The sequence below is a fragment of the Hippocampus comes genome, unplaced genomic scaffold, assembly GCF_001891065.2.
Source record: "Hippocampus comes isolate QL1 unplaced genomic scaffold, H_comes_QL1_v1.1 scaffold104, whole genome shotgun sequence".
In the NCBI taxonomy this organism is placed as follows: domain Eukaryota; kingdom Metazoa; phylum Chordata; class Actinopteri; order Syngnathiformes; family Syngnathidae; genus Hippocampus; species Hippocampus comes.
In genome coordinates, this window is record NW_017806072.1 from 4,234,052 (window position 1) to 4,250,310 (window position 16,259).

Genomic DNA, 16,259 nt, shown 5'->3' on the forward strand with positions numbered 1-16,259 from the left:
ATATATATATATATATATATATAGATATAGATAGATATATATATATATAGATATATATATATATATATATATAGATATAGATAGATATATATATATATAGATATATATATATATATATATATAGATATAGATAGATATATATATATATAGATATATATATATATATATATATAGATATAGATAGATATATATATATATAGATATATATATATATATATATATAGATATAGATAGATATATATATATATAGATATATATATATATATATATATAGATATAGATAGATATATATATATATAGATATATATATATATATATATATAGATATAGATAGATATATATATATATAGATATATATATATATATATATATAGATATAGATAGATATATATATATATAGATATATATATATATATATATATAGATATAGATAGATATATATATATATAGATATATATATATATATATATATAGATATAGATAGATATATATATATATAGATATATATATATATATATATATAGATATAGATAGATATATATATATATAGATATATATATATATATATATATAGATATAGATAGATATATATATATATAGATATATATATATATATATATATAGATATAGATAGATATATATATATATAGATATATATATATATATATATATAGATATAGATAGATATATATATATATAGATATATATATATATATATATATAGATATAGATAGATATATATATATATAGATATATATATATATATATATATAGATATAGATAGATATATATATATATAGATATATATATATATATATATATAGATATAGATAGATATATATATATATAGATATATATATATATATATATATAGATATAGATAGATATATATATATATAGATATATATATATATATATATATAGATATAGATAGATATATATATATATAGATATATATATATATATATATATAGATATAGATAGATATATATATATATAGATATATATATATATATATATATAGATATAGATAGATATATATATATATAGATATATATATATATATATATATATATAAAATAAATACAGACAGATAGATAGATAGATAGATAGATAGATATAGCTACAGATATATATATAGATAGATAGCTATAGATATATAGATAGAGAGATATATATGCATACACACATACAGTATAATTCCCCACAACTCAACTTATTATATTGTGCAGCTGTTGAAATGATGTGTGTGTATTTCTTTATAGGTGGCGATGGCTGCTTTGCTGTGGACAAGAAGACAGGCCAAGTGGTGACCACAAACCAAATGCTTCAGAGGGACCGAGAGTACTTATTAAGTGTAGTGGCAATTGACGGCTTGGGCGGACGCAGTGCGCCCGCTATGCTCTCTGTGGTAGCAGGAGCCCGACCGCCGCAGTTTACCAATACGAGCTACTCCATCTCCATACCAGAGAACACGCCTGAAGGACAGCCGTGAGTAGCGCATGTGTAAACAGGAATGAATCATGGTTGATGCACGCAAACAACATCATTATCTTGCCAACATAACACACTGAACTGGATTACTTCATCACATTCACATTTCTCAACCCTTATTGGAAGCGGCAAGTTTCTGTCTAACTAATTTTAATGCTGTGTGAGGTGTGTTAGGGAGCCTGGAAAAGGGTCAGAGTTGACAGTTGTGAATTTTAAACCTGATCTATATTTCTGATCACAAAGTTTGTGGTCATCATAAATGGTAAAAAGAATAACAATTTATCTTCAAAACACTGTAGTGAATCAAGATTTTAGCGGCAAAAATTGTTTCTTCCACTTTGTGCTGTCTGGCTGATTTATGAAGACATCACATTAATGATTCCCAAGTAACTGAAAAATGGTCAACTGACTACAGTTTGTTCTGAATGTGAGAATGGCATTCGGCTGCTGTTAAGTGCACAGCTTTTCGTCCTTCGATTTTTCTCTATGTGGCCCTCAAATGAAAACGTTTGGACCCCCCTGACGTACAATATGTGCTATGTAGTATTTTCATCTTAAGTAAGGCCAAACGGTAAGGAAAGGAGGCTTATAAATGCTGACGCTTTCCTCATCATTGGTGGGGGTCACTAATATTTAAAAAAATCGGTAAAGATATTAAAACACGCGAAGCATGTATCCCGCTACTCAATCCAATGGCATTATATCGATACAGCATCTTTTAGCCCAATCTGTGTTTGTCCACATTTTATCTGCATGCAAGAAATGATACGACTGACAAAAGCATTGAGTTTTAGCCTTCAATATCATCAATTTCCAAAAGAGTAAATATTGATGTGTACAAACTCAGACATGAGGGACTTGGGTGACAGCATGTACCTGCCTGTCGTGCTGATTCATTCTCCCTGCAACATACTCACACTTAAGCTGACACATCCGTGCATGCCATTTGGAGACTACAAACAGTAATATCTGCATAATCAAATTAAATTATGACAAAGTATTGACAAGCACCAACTGACTGGATTCTTAACACTTGGCCAGTTCGCCTTGTGATGGCTTCATTATTGATTTTACATAAGAACATGTTTGGATTTTAATGTGCAATTTCCCTTCTTAGAAAATGTTAAGGCCTTTTTGTCCTTTTCTCTTTTTTGTGTGTGTTTCTTTTACAGCTTCCTAGCTGTGCTTGCCATTTCCTTCCAAAAGCAGCCAATTAGCTACAGCCTGCTGATCAATCCCAGCAGCCTTTTCAGTATTCAGCAGGAGTCGGGGGAGATCAGTTTGACCCGGACGCTGGATTATGAGAGTGACCAGCGACGCTACCTTCTGATGGTGCGAGCCAACGAGGATCAGGGAAGCCTGAGCACAGCTGCAGAGGTTAGTTTCATCATAATAATGTGATCCAAGCTGCTAAACATGAGTCACGAAAAATGAAGGCACTATGGTAAAATGATACCAATGCTGATGGGCCCTGTATTATACAGTAATTACATGTCACGGAAAAAAAAAAAATTCTTCCTTGACTGAATTTCACTCAAATTAAAATGCCGCTTTAATACTTTGTCCCTGCAAACGTGGCAGACCAACTGGCTTCCTCCCAAATGCTCGGTGTCTCAAATTGGCTGACAAGGCTGCCATGATTCGAACTCAGCATTAACCCGCTGACACCGCAAAGGGGAATCAACTTTTATTTCTCCTTGCATGGACGCATGACGTTGAAATACTAGCAAATCTCCCGGAGGCCCAAGTTCTCTTTTTTTTTTCTTTCTTCATTCTTTGTTTCACTCTTTTGTATGCGGGTGACAGTAATTCCGTTGTTGAAAGTATCATCCAAAGATGAACCGCATGAAATATAGAACACACTTGGCAACAGAACCAGAATCTAAAAATGCAATTCACAAACAGAACATTTCGAGATAAAGTATTCATGAATTCAGTCTGATTTCATGTAAATTATTAATCCAAAGAGTTTGTATCCCAATTATTATGACAGGCAATTACTCCACTCCACGGATTGAGAAGGAAATCTTCCTCTGCTCAGCGGCATGTTGTGGAATAGAAGCCAGAGCCTCGGAAAACCTTTCCCAGCTATTTTAGGACTATTACTCAGCTGTCACTTCACACTTTACATGCAACGGTGACACAGAGCTTGTAGGCTTGGATGGCAGTGGAGGGTCTTTTGTCTAAAACACACAGTGAAGCTCGCACATGATCATGAACATTTCTATTTTGGACTCTAGAGGAATTATGGAATGGAAGATAAAGGATGGGATGAACTGGTGACTTGAAAGGGCAAAATACAATTTGGATTTAATTTTGGGGTCAGGCTTCTGTCCAGAAAAAAAAAAAAAAGTATTATGGTGGTCTCCTGGATTTAAAGGGGAGAAGCTAAATTTTGTATTTCTACTCAGGTTTCGTTTCTCCTCTCTTCTCCTTTTCTGTGATGCTAATCAGGTTCAAGTACTGATAACAGATGAGAACGACTGTGTCCCAGAGTTCCTCCAGTCCATCTACAGCGTGGATGGAGTTCCAGAAACGGTAACCACAGCAACATCTCTGCTGCAGGGTAAGCACTTGACCCGATGTTTTAAGTCCAACTCCTCCATCCTCACAGTGTAGTGAAAACCATTAAACAAACAAACAAACAAACAAATAGCAGATCGACCAAAACAAGAGCCCTAAGGAGAAACCTAAGGACAAATTGAAGTCTATTTTTTTCTAAGAAAACCTTAGGTTTGACTCACAATGCTTCTTCAGGTTTATAAATTGTAAAGTGAGGTATTTTTCATTATTATCTTGGGGTCTTTAATGAGCTGACAAAAAAAAAAAATCATGCATTTTGGGGGATTTCTTAGATGTGAGTATACACAGTATGCATGTCAGTTTATCTCTGCTGCATAAGGTTGCCTTATGATTATCAAGTGTGAGGTTGAGACTGTTTGTATGGCCATTGGTTTTGTCCAAGATAAATGATGATTATGCTAAATGAGGCTTGAATCAAATTCAGAGTTGGCTGTTTGAACAAAATTACAAGAGGGATTACTCTCAGCATGTTGACTTTTTGTCAATTATATTAAACAGCAGGGATATGCAATATGATAATATTTACTTGCAAATGCACACACAGACACACACACACACACACACACACACACACACACACACACACACACACACAAACAAAAACATTCAACGCAAACACCTCTGCATTTTAGATTTAAATATGTTGGACAGTAAGTGATTAAGTATTTAGTCAAATGTCCAAGTGATGGTGGACTGCCTGTCCCCTCTGGGCCATCATAGGTGATTCCTCGGTTCTTAAGAGTTGTGTGCTTTGGAACCCATTCTGTGTGGGCACATTTCAAGAATTTAGTCTGAAAAGAGTGGAACATACACCCTGCAGTGGTGTACACTGCAAAGCGAACAGTGACAGGAAATGGCAACAGTTTCAAACCAATGCACTGGCACAAAAACAGTGCAAAAGGAGCCCTGGAGAATGAACAAAACTACCGGTAGATGTTTAGGCCGAGTGCTTGCTTTTAACATATACGTCGCAGTTAAACATTGCATTACTTAAAGAAAAGATAGCTCTTAACATAAGTCTAATAATTTCGATGGGGGGGCACATGATGTGCTTTCACAGAAGGGAAAACAGTGCTAAAAGATGTAGTAAATTGCGAAATGTGGCTGGCTCCACAGGTAATTCACACACACACACACACACACACACACAAACAAAAACATTCAACGCAAACACCTCTGCATTTTAGATTTAAATATGTTGGACAGTAAGTGATTAAGTATTTAGTCAAATGTCCAAGTGATGGTGGACTGCCTGTCCCCTCTGGGCCATCATAGGTGATTCCTCGGTTCTTAAGAGTTGTGTGCTTTGGAACCCATTCTGTGTGGGCACATTTCAAGAATTTAGTCTGAAAAGAGTGGAACATACACCCTGCAGTGGTGTACACTGCAAAGCGAACAGTGACAGGAAATGGCAACAGTTTCAAACCAATGCACTGGCACAAAAACAGTGCAAAAGGAGCCCTGGAGAATGAACAAAACTACCGGTAGATGTTTAGGCCGAGTGCTTGCTTTTAACATATACGTCGCAGTTAAACATTGCATTACTTAAAGAAAAGATAGCTCTTAACATAAGTCTAATAATTTCGATGGGGGGGCACATGATGTGCTTTCACAGAAGGGAAAACAGTGCTAAAAGATGTAGTAAATTGCGAAATGTGGCTGGCTCCACAGGTAATTGCAAGTCAAGGTTTTGTTTGACACATGGGAGAGACATTCCATCATCCTACATGTAGGAATGGAACAATGAAGCTTACACTTTAAATTTACCTGCTGAGTTTGATGAAGATATAAAGAATCTAATTGTATTTTATTTTATTTTATGCCCCTGTTGCCAGTGATGGCCACTGACTGTGACTCTGGGTTAAACGCTGAGCTAACATATTACACCCTGAGCCCGGACTTCAGCATTTCGCCACATGGAACCATATTCCCTGCAGTTCGGTTGGACTACGAGAGGCCGAACCATCTCTATGAATTTGTGGTGATGGCAGTGGATGGCGGTGACGGGCCCCACTCCGGCACTGCCACCGTCCGTGTGAGGATGGTTAATGTCAACGATGAAGCCCCAGAATTCTCCCAGCTTGTGTGAGTCATTTTACCGCGTACTGTATGCCATTCCTCAATAATATTCAGGAGAACGTCCAACATTTGCCTTGTAAGCCATCCATTTTCTCGACTGCTTGTCGTGGGTGAACTGGGACCTATCCCAGCAGACGTTGGGCGAGAGAAGGGGTACACCATTGACTCGGCACCATCATATGGCAGGGTGCATATTGATGAACAATTACTGACTGAAAAAAGTACTGTATGTCTTTTCAAGTTCAGTGTGCACGTGTATATCGTCATGTTCTGTCTTAGTAGTATTTCAGCTCCAGCTGGAGTGAAGGGCATTTCCCCATCAAGCCTTGCTGTGTATTTAAGGACTGCCTAGCTGTGTAATCATGGTCGGATTATTCTATCAGGCTCAGACCGAAATGAATGTGTTTGGATTCCAAAAATGCAGGCTCCAAGTGTGATAACAACAATATGTATTAAAAAAAATTGCATCGACAAAGTATAAACTGAAGTCGCTGGTCACAAGGAGCTAGGTAAAACAATGCATGAAACAAAAAGTGCTTGCATGGGCAAGGTTCAATTGAACACAGAGAATACACAAACAAAATATCAAAAATCCAGTAAGACAAAAATGATCAAGAGCAATAATAGAATAACCAAAATTCTTACAAGCATGATCTATGAGCAAAATTAGAGCGACTAAGAATAGTATCAAGAGGACTAGAAAATAACATTTGAAGCACAACAGCGAGCAAGGTCAATAATCCGACAATGTCCTTAAATACACAGTACGGCTTGATGGGGAAACGCGGTACATGTGCGCCTGCTCTATGGGAAACCCCCATCAATCCAGCTGAAGCTGAAACACAATCAAGTCAGAACATGACATATATGCACGCCTCTAAATATTACTTTCATAAGAGATAATTACAGTTTTTTCTTGATCCCTTTCACACATTAACTAGAAGATGCTCCACAAACAAGGTGATGTTCAAAAACATTGTGCTGCGGCATCATCTTTCAGTGGGGCATTTTAAATGTCAGGTAAACTTTGTTCTCGGACAGAAAGGTAGTTGCGTCAGAGATACAGGTTGTTGTATCACACAGCAAACTTGCCTGCCTGCCTTAGGTGACAAATAAACTTGTTTCAGCTCGCAAGACCTGTCAGCTTTAGGGTAATATTGTACACCTATGAAGTTCTACCCAGTAAGCTATACGCAATCGAATTTTCAACAATATGCACGATGTTGGGATGAAGTTATCATGTGTGTAGACAGGGTAAGATAAACCCATTCATTTGTTCTGTCGTTTCCTTTACAGACGTCCTTGCTTTAAAAAGATCCCATAAAAACATTTTTCAGGTGATGAATAGGAATCAATCAACTAGTTAGCACGGCGGTGTAAGAACATGTTATGTGGCACACGAAGGTATGCTCAGTAAATGTGATACTACTTTTTTTTACTCTAATTTATGGCCTAAAAGCATTTTTCCGACAAATGTTTACCATAATTGAGCTTTTATCATTACATTTAAGTTTGTTCGTGATTGAGTATGATGCCTTCCAATTTACACACAAATTCAATGTGCATCAACACAGAACTCCGTTGTAAACCTAAGGATCCCCTGGATAGCATTGTATGTCTGGTTTAAACTCACGGAAACACATTTTACACTATAGTGTTCAAGTCAAACGCTTCTAAATGTTTTCCCTGCTACCATTTCCATCATTTCTGTGCAAGCATGCATGGCATTGGATATCCTCAGATACATATCACACTTGTGTCATACACGAACAAAATCATGAATTAGATACGTGCCGGTGTGGCTGGATTGGAAGACTGAATTGGACATACCCTGTCATTGCGAGCCAGACATTGTTGAAATGTGAGGATCACATCAGATACGCAATGCTGCTACCCAAACACTTCAAAGTAGGTGCAAATGGACACAAAAGGCCAGATATAAATATGAGGTTTCGTTCGTTGAAAACTTCAAATAGGTTAACCTTACATGTACTTGTGAGTATCGAATTACTCGACAGTTTTTGGTTCTCTGTTGTTTTCATGTGTCTGTTTGCATTCAGTGGAACGCTTTCCGAAATATGAATTCTACGTTTCCTGATGAGCTTCATAAAAGATGCTCTGTTAATTTGATCAAAAAGCAGATAAGGCAAGAGACATGACAAGAGACTGACGTCACAGAGATGCAGATTAACAGTGGAGGCTGTCAGCAATCACACAACTCTTTGTCAGATTTGCTATGACTTTGAATTGCAGGCTTTTTGCCAGGTGAAGTTTGGCTGTGGTTCCTGATGAACAACGATGGAAGAATGGCCATAAAAATCACAAACACAGTGACAGTTTCTGGCCTGCTCTGTGTATGAAATTAAAAGTAACACCAGACTTCTTAAAATAATCCAACACTCCCTGGAGTGGTCCTCTCAGTTCACATTTAAATGAGTTACAAGTGAGGGGCAGACAAGCAGAAGAGCACGAATGTAAATATTCTGGATTCTTAATGTAGGACACCGCTCTGTGTTGCATGGAGCCTGATAATTTGCTGAACTGTTGGAAGATTCTGCAGGAAGACAAATCAAGGGAGCGAATATGTTTTAGCCCCACTGCTGTGGTGAGGTTGCCTCTGAGCTGAGTGACAGATTACAGGTCAGCCATGATGCCACGGACCCCGCTGCGGCTCGGCGGAGATGAATCACCCATCGGTGCTATTCTTTAAACCATCAATCACCTCTGACTTGTCAATGCAGACACCAACACCCCACTGCCATCACCCTGCGAACACACTCATACAGTAGTTACACTGGAAACAACACCAAATCTTACAGAGGAGGACTTCTGCTGATGAGTCAAGTTAAACTCTGTGAGAAAGAAAGGAAAAAGAACCCCCCCCCCCACCCACCACTTACTTTGTTGCTCTCACTCTTTTGCTTTCCTCTTTCCTCATGAACCTCTCACCCCTCGCATATTACTTTGCTCATCACATCAGTACCATCTTTCTTTTGTGCCCTCTGCACCATGTTCCATTTCTCTTCCTTGGAGTGTCCTCCAAGAGGCACAGTTCATCCCCAGCTCAGAGTAGTGTGTTCCAGAGGGGGTAAATCGCTCTCCTGTGTCTTGCTGGGCATCTCACTGCCCGGCACTTCAGAGCGGGCAAATCACTGTTGACATTTTAAAAGGTACTGGATCGAATAGCCCACGGTCGACTTAGGATGCAAAAGCACCGTTTGTGCAATAACTCCAGCATGCCACCAGACGCTATCATTTGTTCCTGGTCTGGCCAGCTAAGAAGAAAGGTTAAATCACAGTGACACAGAAAAGCCGCAACTATTAGTCTCATCCGCCGGCTCATCCTTTGCCCTTGTTAAACGTTTTTTTCTGTGCAGATATCGAACGTTTGTTTCAGAGGATGCAGGCCCCAACACCCTTGTCGCCACAGTCCTTGCCAAAGATCCCGATAGTGATGGGATCAACTACTCCATAACGGCTGGAAATGAGGAGGGAAACTTTGTCATTGACAGCCAGAAAGGTGATGCCTCTTCATTTCACAGGCATTCTTCACATTTGCTCTTACTCTAATTGTCAAGACAACTCCACCAAATCACATATTCAATTTTGGACCCCGCTGCGGCTCGGCGGAGATGAATCACCCATCGGTGCTATTCTTTAAACCATCAATCACCTCTGACTTGTCAATGCAGACACCAACACCCCACTGCCATCACCCTGCGAACACACTCATACAGTAGTTACACTGGAAACAACACCAAATCTTACAGAGGAGGACTTCTGCTGATGAGTCAAGTTAAACTCTGTGAGAAAGAAAGGAAAAAGAACCCCCCCCCCACCCACCACTTACTTTGTTGCTCTCACTCTTTTGCTTTCCTCTTTCCTCATGAACCTCTCACCCCTCGCATATTACTTTGCTCATCACATCAGTACCATCTTTCTTTTGTGCCCTCTGCACCATGTTCCATTTCTCTTCCTTGGAGTGTCCTCCAAGAGGCACAGTTCATCCCCAGCTCAGAGTAGTGTGTTCCAGAGGGGGTAAATCGCTCTCCTGTGTCTTGCTGGGCATCTCACTGCCCGGCACTTCAGAGCGGGCAAATCACTGTTGACATTTTAAAAGGTACTGGATCGAATAGCCCACGGTCGACTTAGGATGCAAAAGCACCGTTTGTGCAATAACTCCAGCATGCCACCAGACGCTATCATTTGTTCCTGGTCTGGCCAGCTAAGAAGAAAGGTTAAATCACAGTGACACAGAAAAGCCGCAACTATTAGTCTCATCCGCCGGCTCATCCTTTGCCCTTGTTAAACGTTTTTTTCTGTGCAGATATCGAACGTTTGTTTCAGAGGATGCAGGCCCCAACACCCTTGTCGCCACAGTCCTTGCCAAAGATCCCGATAGTGATGGGATCAACTACTCCATAACGGCTGGAAATGAGGAGGGAAACTTTGTCATTGACAGCCAGAAAGGTGATGCCTCTTCATTTCACAGGCATTCTTCACATTTGCTCTTACTCTAATTGTCAAGACAACTCCACCAAATCACATATTCAATTTTCCTTCATAAATTCCTGTGACATGAGCGCCCTTTACTTTCAGTTTCACCTAGAAGAGATTTGATGTGTTCATATTCAAAAAGGTAATTTTGATGCGAGTGCTGCTCTTCCTGTCATAATGCTCATAAATATTGAATGTGACATTGTTAAGGAAAATTCTTCAGATTTTTCTGACTGAAAGGAATTTTCTATGGCAATTCCAGGCTTTCCAACAGAGATGACAGAATAGTGTATGTTTTTCTCTTTTTTACCCTTTGATCCAAAACCAGCAGCAATCGCTATGGCATTTGTCCCCCAGCCCCTTCAATTCAATTTCACAACAACTGCGCTATCATACTTTACAATCTCCAGGCTGCGCTCCGCAAGGGCCTCTTCTCTTTGTGTCATCATTTTTATATTCCTTTTCTCTACTTCTCTGTATCCTCAAAGCAAGAAAACTTTGAAGCCGATATCCTTTGTCTCCTGAAATTCCACTACATGGCTTCCGTTCCCCGTGCCGTGTACGCAAAGAGGGCTGGCTCATTAAATAGCTCATGTCATTGGTAAACAAGGTTGACATTTAGGTTGTGTACGTCCCGCAACTGACTTATATTAATGCTGTGCTGTATTGCTGACAATGTCACACGTTACTATTAGGCGCAAAGCCTCTATGGGCAGCCGGAACCTCAAATACATTGGCCAAGAGGAGTGTCGAGCTCACATCTGTGTATCAGCATTCTGTGTCTTCAATCACGAGCATGGAAAGAGATGAATCGAATCACAACACCAGAATAAAGAAGCCTCTTTGTGCTCGAACTTCAATGACTTTTTCGCACTTCACAGGCTGCTTTCTCATTCTGCAACCTCTGCTGATCATGTCTGTATTACTGTTAACGACAAAGATGTTAACTCACAGGCTACAGCTTTTCATCCCACCTTTGATCTTGACAGTTCAATGAAAGTAGACAGAGGGGTCCAAGAAGAACACCAACTGCTGAGCCTGGTTAACGTCTAACCTGATTTACTCAATACTTTGTTGTTGTTGTTTTTAAGTGGATGAAGTAGCAGGAAATCTTGTGAGTTGATACAACACATATTTGAGATGTGACAAGTCACCACTGTGAAATTGTTTTTCGGATTTCAGCGACATGTCTGTTTTTCACATTGTTGTACTGCCACCTGACCACATGCAGTTTGCATTTTCACGATCTGTGTCGTTTAATCGATCCGTGTTCTTTGCAGGATTGATTCGACTCCGTTCCGCACCCCTGCCCGAGCTTCAAGGCCTCGAGTACATCCTGAATGTAACAGCCACAGATGACAATGCATCGGGCGGGGTGCACCCACTCTCGTCCACTGCACGTGTTATTGTGGGAGTTGATGATGTGAACAACAATAAACCTATATTTGAAGAGGTGAGGGCCACATTTTCTATCTATGTATCTATCTGTCTGTCTGTCCGTCCGTCTCGGAGAATCTGTGACAACATGTCGCTGCAAAGATCAAATTTCTTCGGTGTTTTCAATAAGCAAGCCGATTCACATTGCTTGAGTATTTTAGCAGTGCCCGTGTTCAGCTTTGATCAACTTGAGTTTGTTGGAATTATTAAGGGAATGTGTTTAAAAATTGAAAAAAACTTGACTGAGCCACACTCAAATACATTCTCCTATAATATATTTGCAGTCAACAGAAAATGTTTTTGGTCGATGTCAACCTGAATGAAGCCTATGCATCAAATCCTCATCCTACACTTACTTGAATTATTCACTTTCCATCCACATTCTCCTCATTGTGCTCTGCTCCATCCTACTCTCTTGTTGTTTTCCCTTACCCTTCTTCCCTATTTCCCTGGCCACCATCTCTCTCCACTCTGTTCTCCCATGAGTTCTGATTAGCCTGTGCACCAAGTCTATCTTGTGGTTCTCTATTTGGGACTTCAATTAAGTGATGAAAAAATGCATTATCACTAAACAATACAATAGCTATTTAATTAACTTCCTAATGAACTGGAATTTACTGAAACACCTCATCAGAGGGCCAACCATTGCATACTGTAGCGCCTGAAGGTGTTGACAACTTGCATGTGAGATGTTTTTAAAGTAGCAAAAGAAAAAAAGGCATTTTACATCACCTACAGATGTTAACCCTTTGTAGTATAGAGCACTCGTGGGAATGCGAAGGGACTGGTCTACTCAAAACTCTCTCTTTGGCTATCCATAATTTTGAGAGCATTTTGCTAATAAGGTGCCCGGAGTTTTGAGTACAATGATTCAGATCGTTCTTATCTCAAATCAACCCTCCCCATTGAAGATAATAGAAATGACATATATGCATCCCCAAAGTCCATTTTTTTTTTGGACTGCACTGTGTTGTAAAATCGGAATATTAACTCTTGAATCTTAAAATGTTTGATGCATTTTTCTGCCTCAGTTACATTGTTCTGTAAGTATACACTGCTAAGATGCTAACCAAGCTAACCACAGCAACAATTGTTTATGGTATGCTCAACACGACGACGTCCTGAAATAACGTTCAATCGCCCAATAAGGGCATTAAAAATGATTTTATTCTGCTGACAATGTATTTATATGGGGCCTGTTGTATGGTGCCTAGCTATTACCATGGCAATAACAGCATGGTGATTTTGCTGTGCGGCTTTGGCTAAATTGAGAGAGTTGCACCAATGACTGAAGGTTTAGCTCTTTGAATCATGGCTGTTTTGTTTTGCTTTTGCTGCTACTGCTGATTTGCTCTTGCTGGTCACACCATCAAAACCAGCACGAAAAAAAACAACAAAACCATGTTGGTCTGTGCTGTTTTGTTTTGTTTTTTTTTTAGCAGGGTAAACTTGCTTTACTTTGAAAAATCTTATATTACCATATTGGCCCTAGCAGGACTTCATACTTGGTGTGGTTCCTTGAACAAAATACTGAGACTGTCAGTGCCAATGCATTTGGGCCTTGAAGCCTTCTGTTCCTTTCATTGTTCTTTGATCCATCTCCCATACTTAAGTTGTGCATGTCTGCTACCCTCCTCTCATCTTTCTCTTTTTCATGGCCATTTGGTTGAAAGAGATGCAAGCATTTATAACTGATTATAAACTACAAGGGCCCGACGGAGAAGCTTTTTATCTGGGGTGTATGTTCATTAGAGGTAATGGATTGAGTCCTGGCAAAGACAAAGCTGCTCATTGCTGGATCTTCAAAAGGATCAACTCGAGTGTTTTCACTTTCATAGATGGGGTCTACTGGGTCTCGGTCTGTAGATAGAAACAGTATGTGTTTCATGTGAAGCACTTGGCTACGAATGTGCAGTGACCTGCAACCTAATTAGGTACCTTGTTTGATTCTCAGTCTCCCAGCATTTTACCTCACGTGTGGGGATTCTTCTGTTTTTTTTTTTGTTTTTTTTTTTTTGTGTGTGTGTCTATCCTTCCCACCATACTTATATTCAGTGCCAGCAATATCGTGAGCAGGCTTCAGTGCTGGAGAATCAGCCAACAGGCACTTTTGTGTTACAAGTGCATGCTGTGGATGCAGATGAGGGAGCAAATGGAAAAGTCAAATATGGCTTAATGCACAGAGACAGCGCCATGCCTGCCTTCAGAATTCATCCAGACTCAGGTAGAGCAATCACACACATTCTTAGCTTGAAATCATCAATTAAACATTTAGTGCAGACGATGTAACATTGTAATAGTTTTAATGGGCTTCAACTTCAGTTGAGAGCAGAGACTATCACGTGTCACTTTAACTCAGGCTTTTTGCTCTTATGGGAGTTTCCAAATCACAAAAACTGCCAAAACCTGAAGCTAGAAATACAATTCTTGTAGAAATTGAATGCTGAGAAGGCAAAAAAAACATATTTGCTGTATCATTGCTTTTCTCTTGATGATCTTGCCATTGACTTGACATAAAAAGTGCACAATTTTAACAACAGTGTTAGCGGCGGGAAAGGCAATAGCCTAACCATCCTCAACAATCCACAAATTTGGTTCTTTTATTGAGTTGGAATATTCGGAGAAATGGAATTTACAGGTAGCTAAGTAAGAACTAACAGAAAAAAATATGACTACAAATCTATCTCAATATTGTGCGTACTGTGAAATCTGAAAACAACTATTTTCGTTTTGGGTGCAAGTCTAGCACACCCTTACTAACATCGGTGGAGTTTTCCTTCTTGTGGTATTTTGCTTGGCTTTACATCAGCAGAATTGGGTGTAACGGGGAGTTAGCCTTGCACCTCCCAAACGTAGATCCGTGTGTGTGACCACCTTTTAAGCAGTCTCAAATTGAGTTTACTTGTTGTCACCAAATTGTTGGTTGCACTCGAGGGCACAGCAGGAACACCCAGTGAGGCGTAGCACGTCTACCAAATTCACAAACACGCTGAACTACACCATTGTCCCGTCATGAAAATTACAATGCTCCCTTTTGATACGCCGAGCGCAGACTACTTCCTCTCACCAGGGGCGTGGCTGCTTCCTTGCGCCGGCACGCCCAGACAGGCGAAACACGGACACAAAGACGCTAGACTAGACTTGGGCTGGCACGAAAATGGAGCTAGGCCCATTTTAACGGGTGCCAGTCTACCAATATGAGGCCCATGATGTTAAATGGTTATGCTGTTGTCAGCCTCATCATCATCTATAATCCTAAAACGACTTCAGTCGAAAATAACCCGTCAACTGATACTTTCTTGATGATAGCTGTATCCATGGAGGAAGGATAAATGCATGTGTTGATTGAGAATGTTGGAATGTATTGTTGGATATGTATATAGTCATATACAAACATTTGACAGCTGATTACTGTTCTGTTCTGTCCACCCAGGAGCAATTGTGACGGCCCAGAGGTTTGACAGGGAGCGCCAAAGAGAGTATTCTGTTACAGTGACGGCCACTGATTGGGCCGAGGAGCCGCTCATTGGAATCTGTCAGCTCACTGTCCAAATAGTGGATGAGAATGACAATAGCCCCAAGTTTGAAAACATGCGCTATGAGTGTAAGTCCTAAATGACTACTACTTTAAATTAAAACGCATAACCTTTTGTATACCTCATTTGTACATTGCTCTGAATACCTGTTGACTGTCACCTGGAAAAAAAATAAATAAATGAAGGTTTGAACTGTTAAGCTATGGAATGACAAAGGAGCCTCTCATACCGAGACAGAGGCAGCAGCTATTAAAACAGTGTGCTGTAGATGTTGTGAAAGTGAAATGCTAAACTACAAGTTTGTATCTACAATTGTTCTCAAGCTGTCAGGCTGCTGAATAAACATGCGTGAAAACCTGTTACCATTGTAAATAGCACAGCCACCTTATGCTTCATATATGCAGTTGCATATATGCTTGTATCTATATATTATAGTTATTTCCCCAGTGCGGGACAAATAAATATGATATTATCTTACATTATCTTAAATGTATTCTCCACCAGAGTAAATTACATGTTATTTGTTAATTGAGTTTGTTAATTATTATCACTTATCAATTTAGTTGTGTTGAGCCGAGTTGGCCTCGTTTCATTGGTTCATTGCTTCAAATTTGTAACAATTGCGAAATCTAT

The 16,259-nt window shown here is 39.3% G+C and overlaps 1 protein-coding gene across 1 annotated transcript in view; it reads left to right on the top strand.

The window, feature by feature from the left end:
• Positions 1 to 16,259, top strand: part of LOC109530514 (neural-cadherin-like) — a 124,905-nt gene that overhangs the window by 56,070 nt on the left and 52,576 nt on the right. Inside the window, exons 3-10 of the mRNA XM_019894331.1 lie at positions 1,266 to 1,491; positions 2,667 to 2,871; positions 3,949 to 4,060; positions 5,913 to 6,162; positions 9,534 to 9,676; positions 11,934 to 12,106; positions 14,146 to 14,314; positions 15,524 to 15,694. Coding sequence (XP_019749890.1) covers positions 1,266 to 1,491; positions 2,667 to 2,871; positions 3,949 to 4,060; positions 5,913 to 6,162; positions 9,534 to 9,676; positions 11,934 to 12,106; positions 14,146 to 14,314; positions 15,524 to 15,694 — 1,449 coding nt within the window. The remainder of the gene's footprint in view (positions 1 to 1,265; positions 1,492 to 2,666; positions 2,872 to 3,948; positions 4,061 to 5,912; positions 6,163 to 9,533; positions 9,677 to 11,933; positions 12,107 to 14,145; positions 14,315 to 15,523; positions 15,695 to 16,259) is intronic.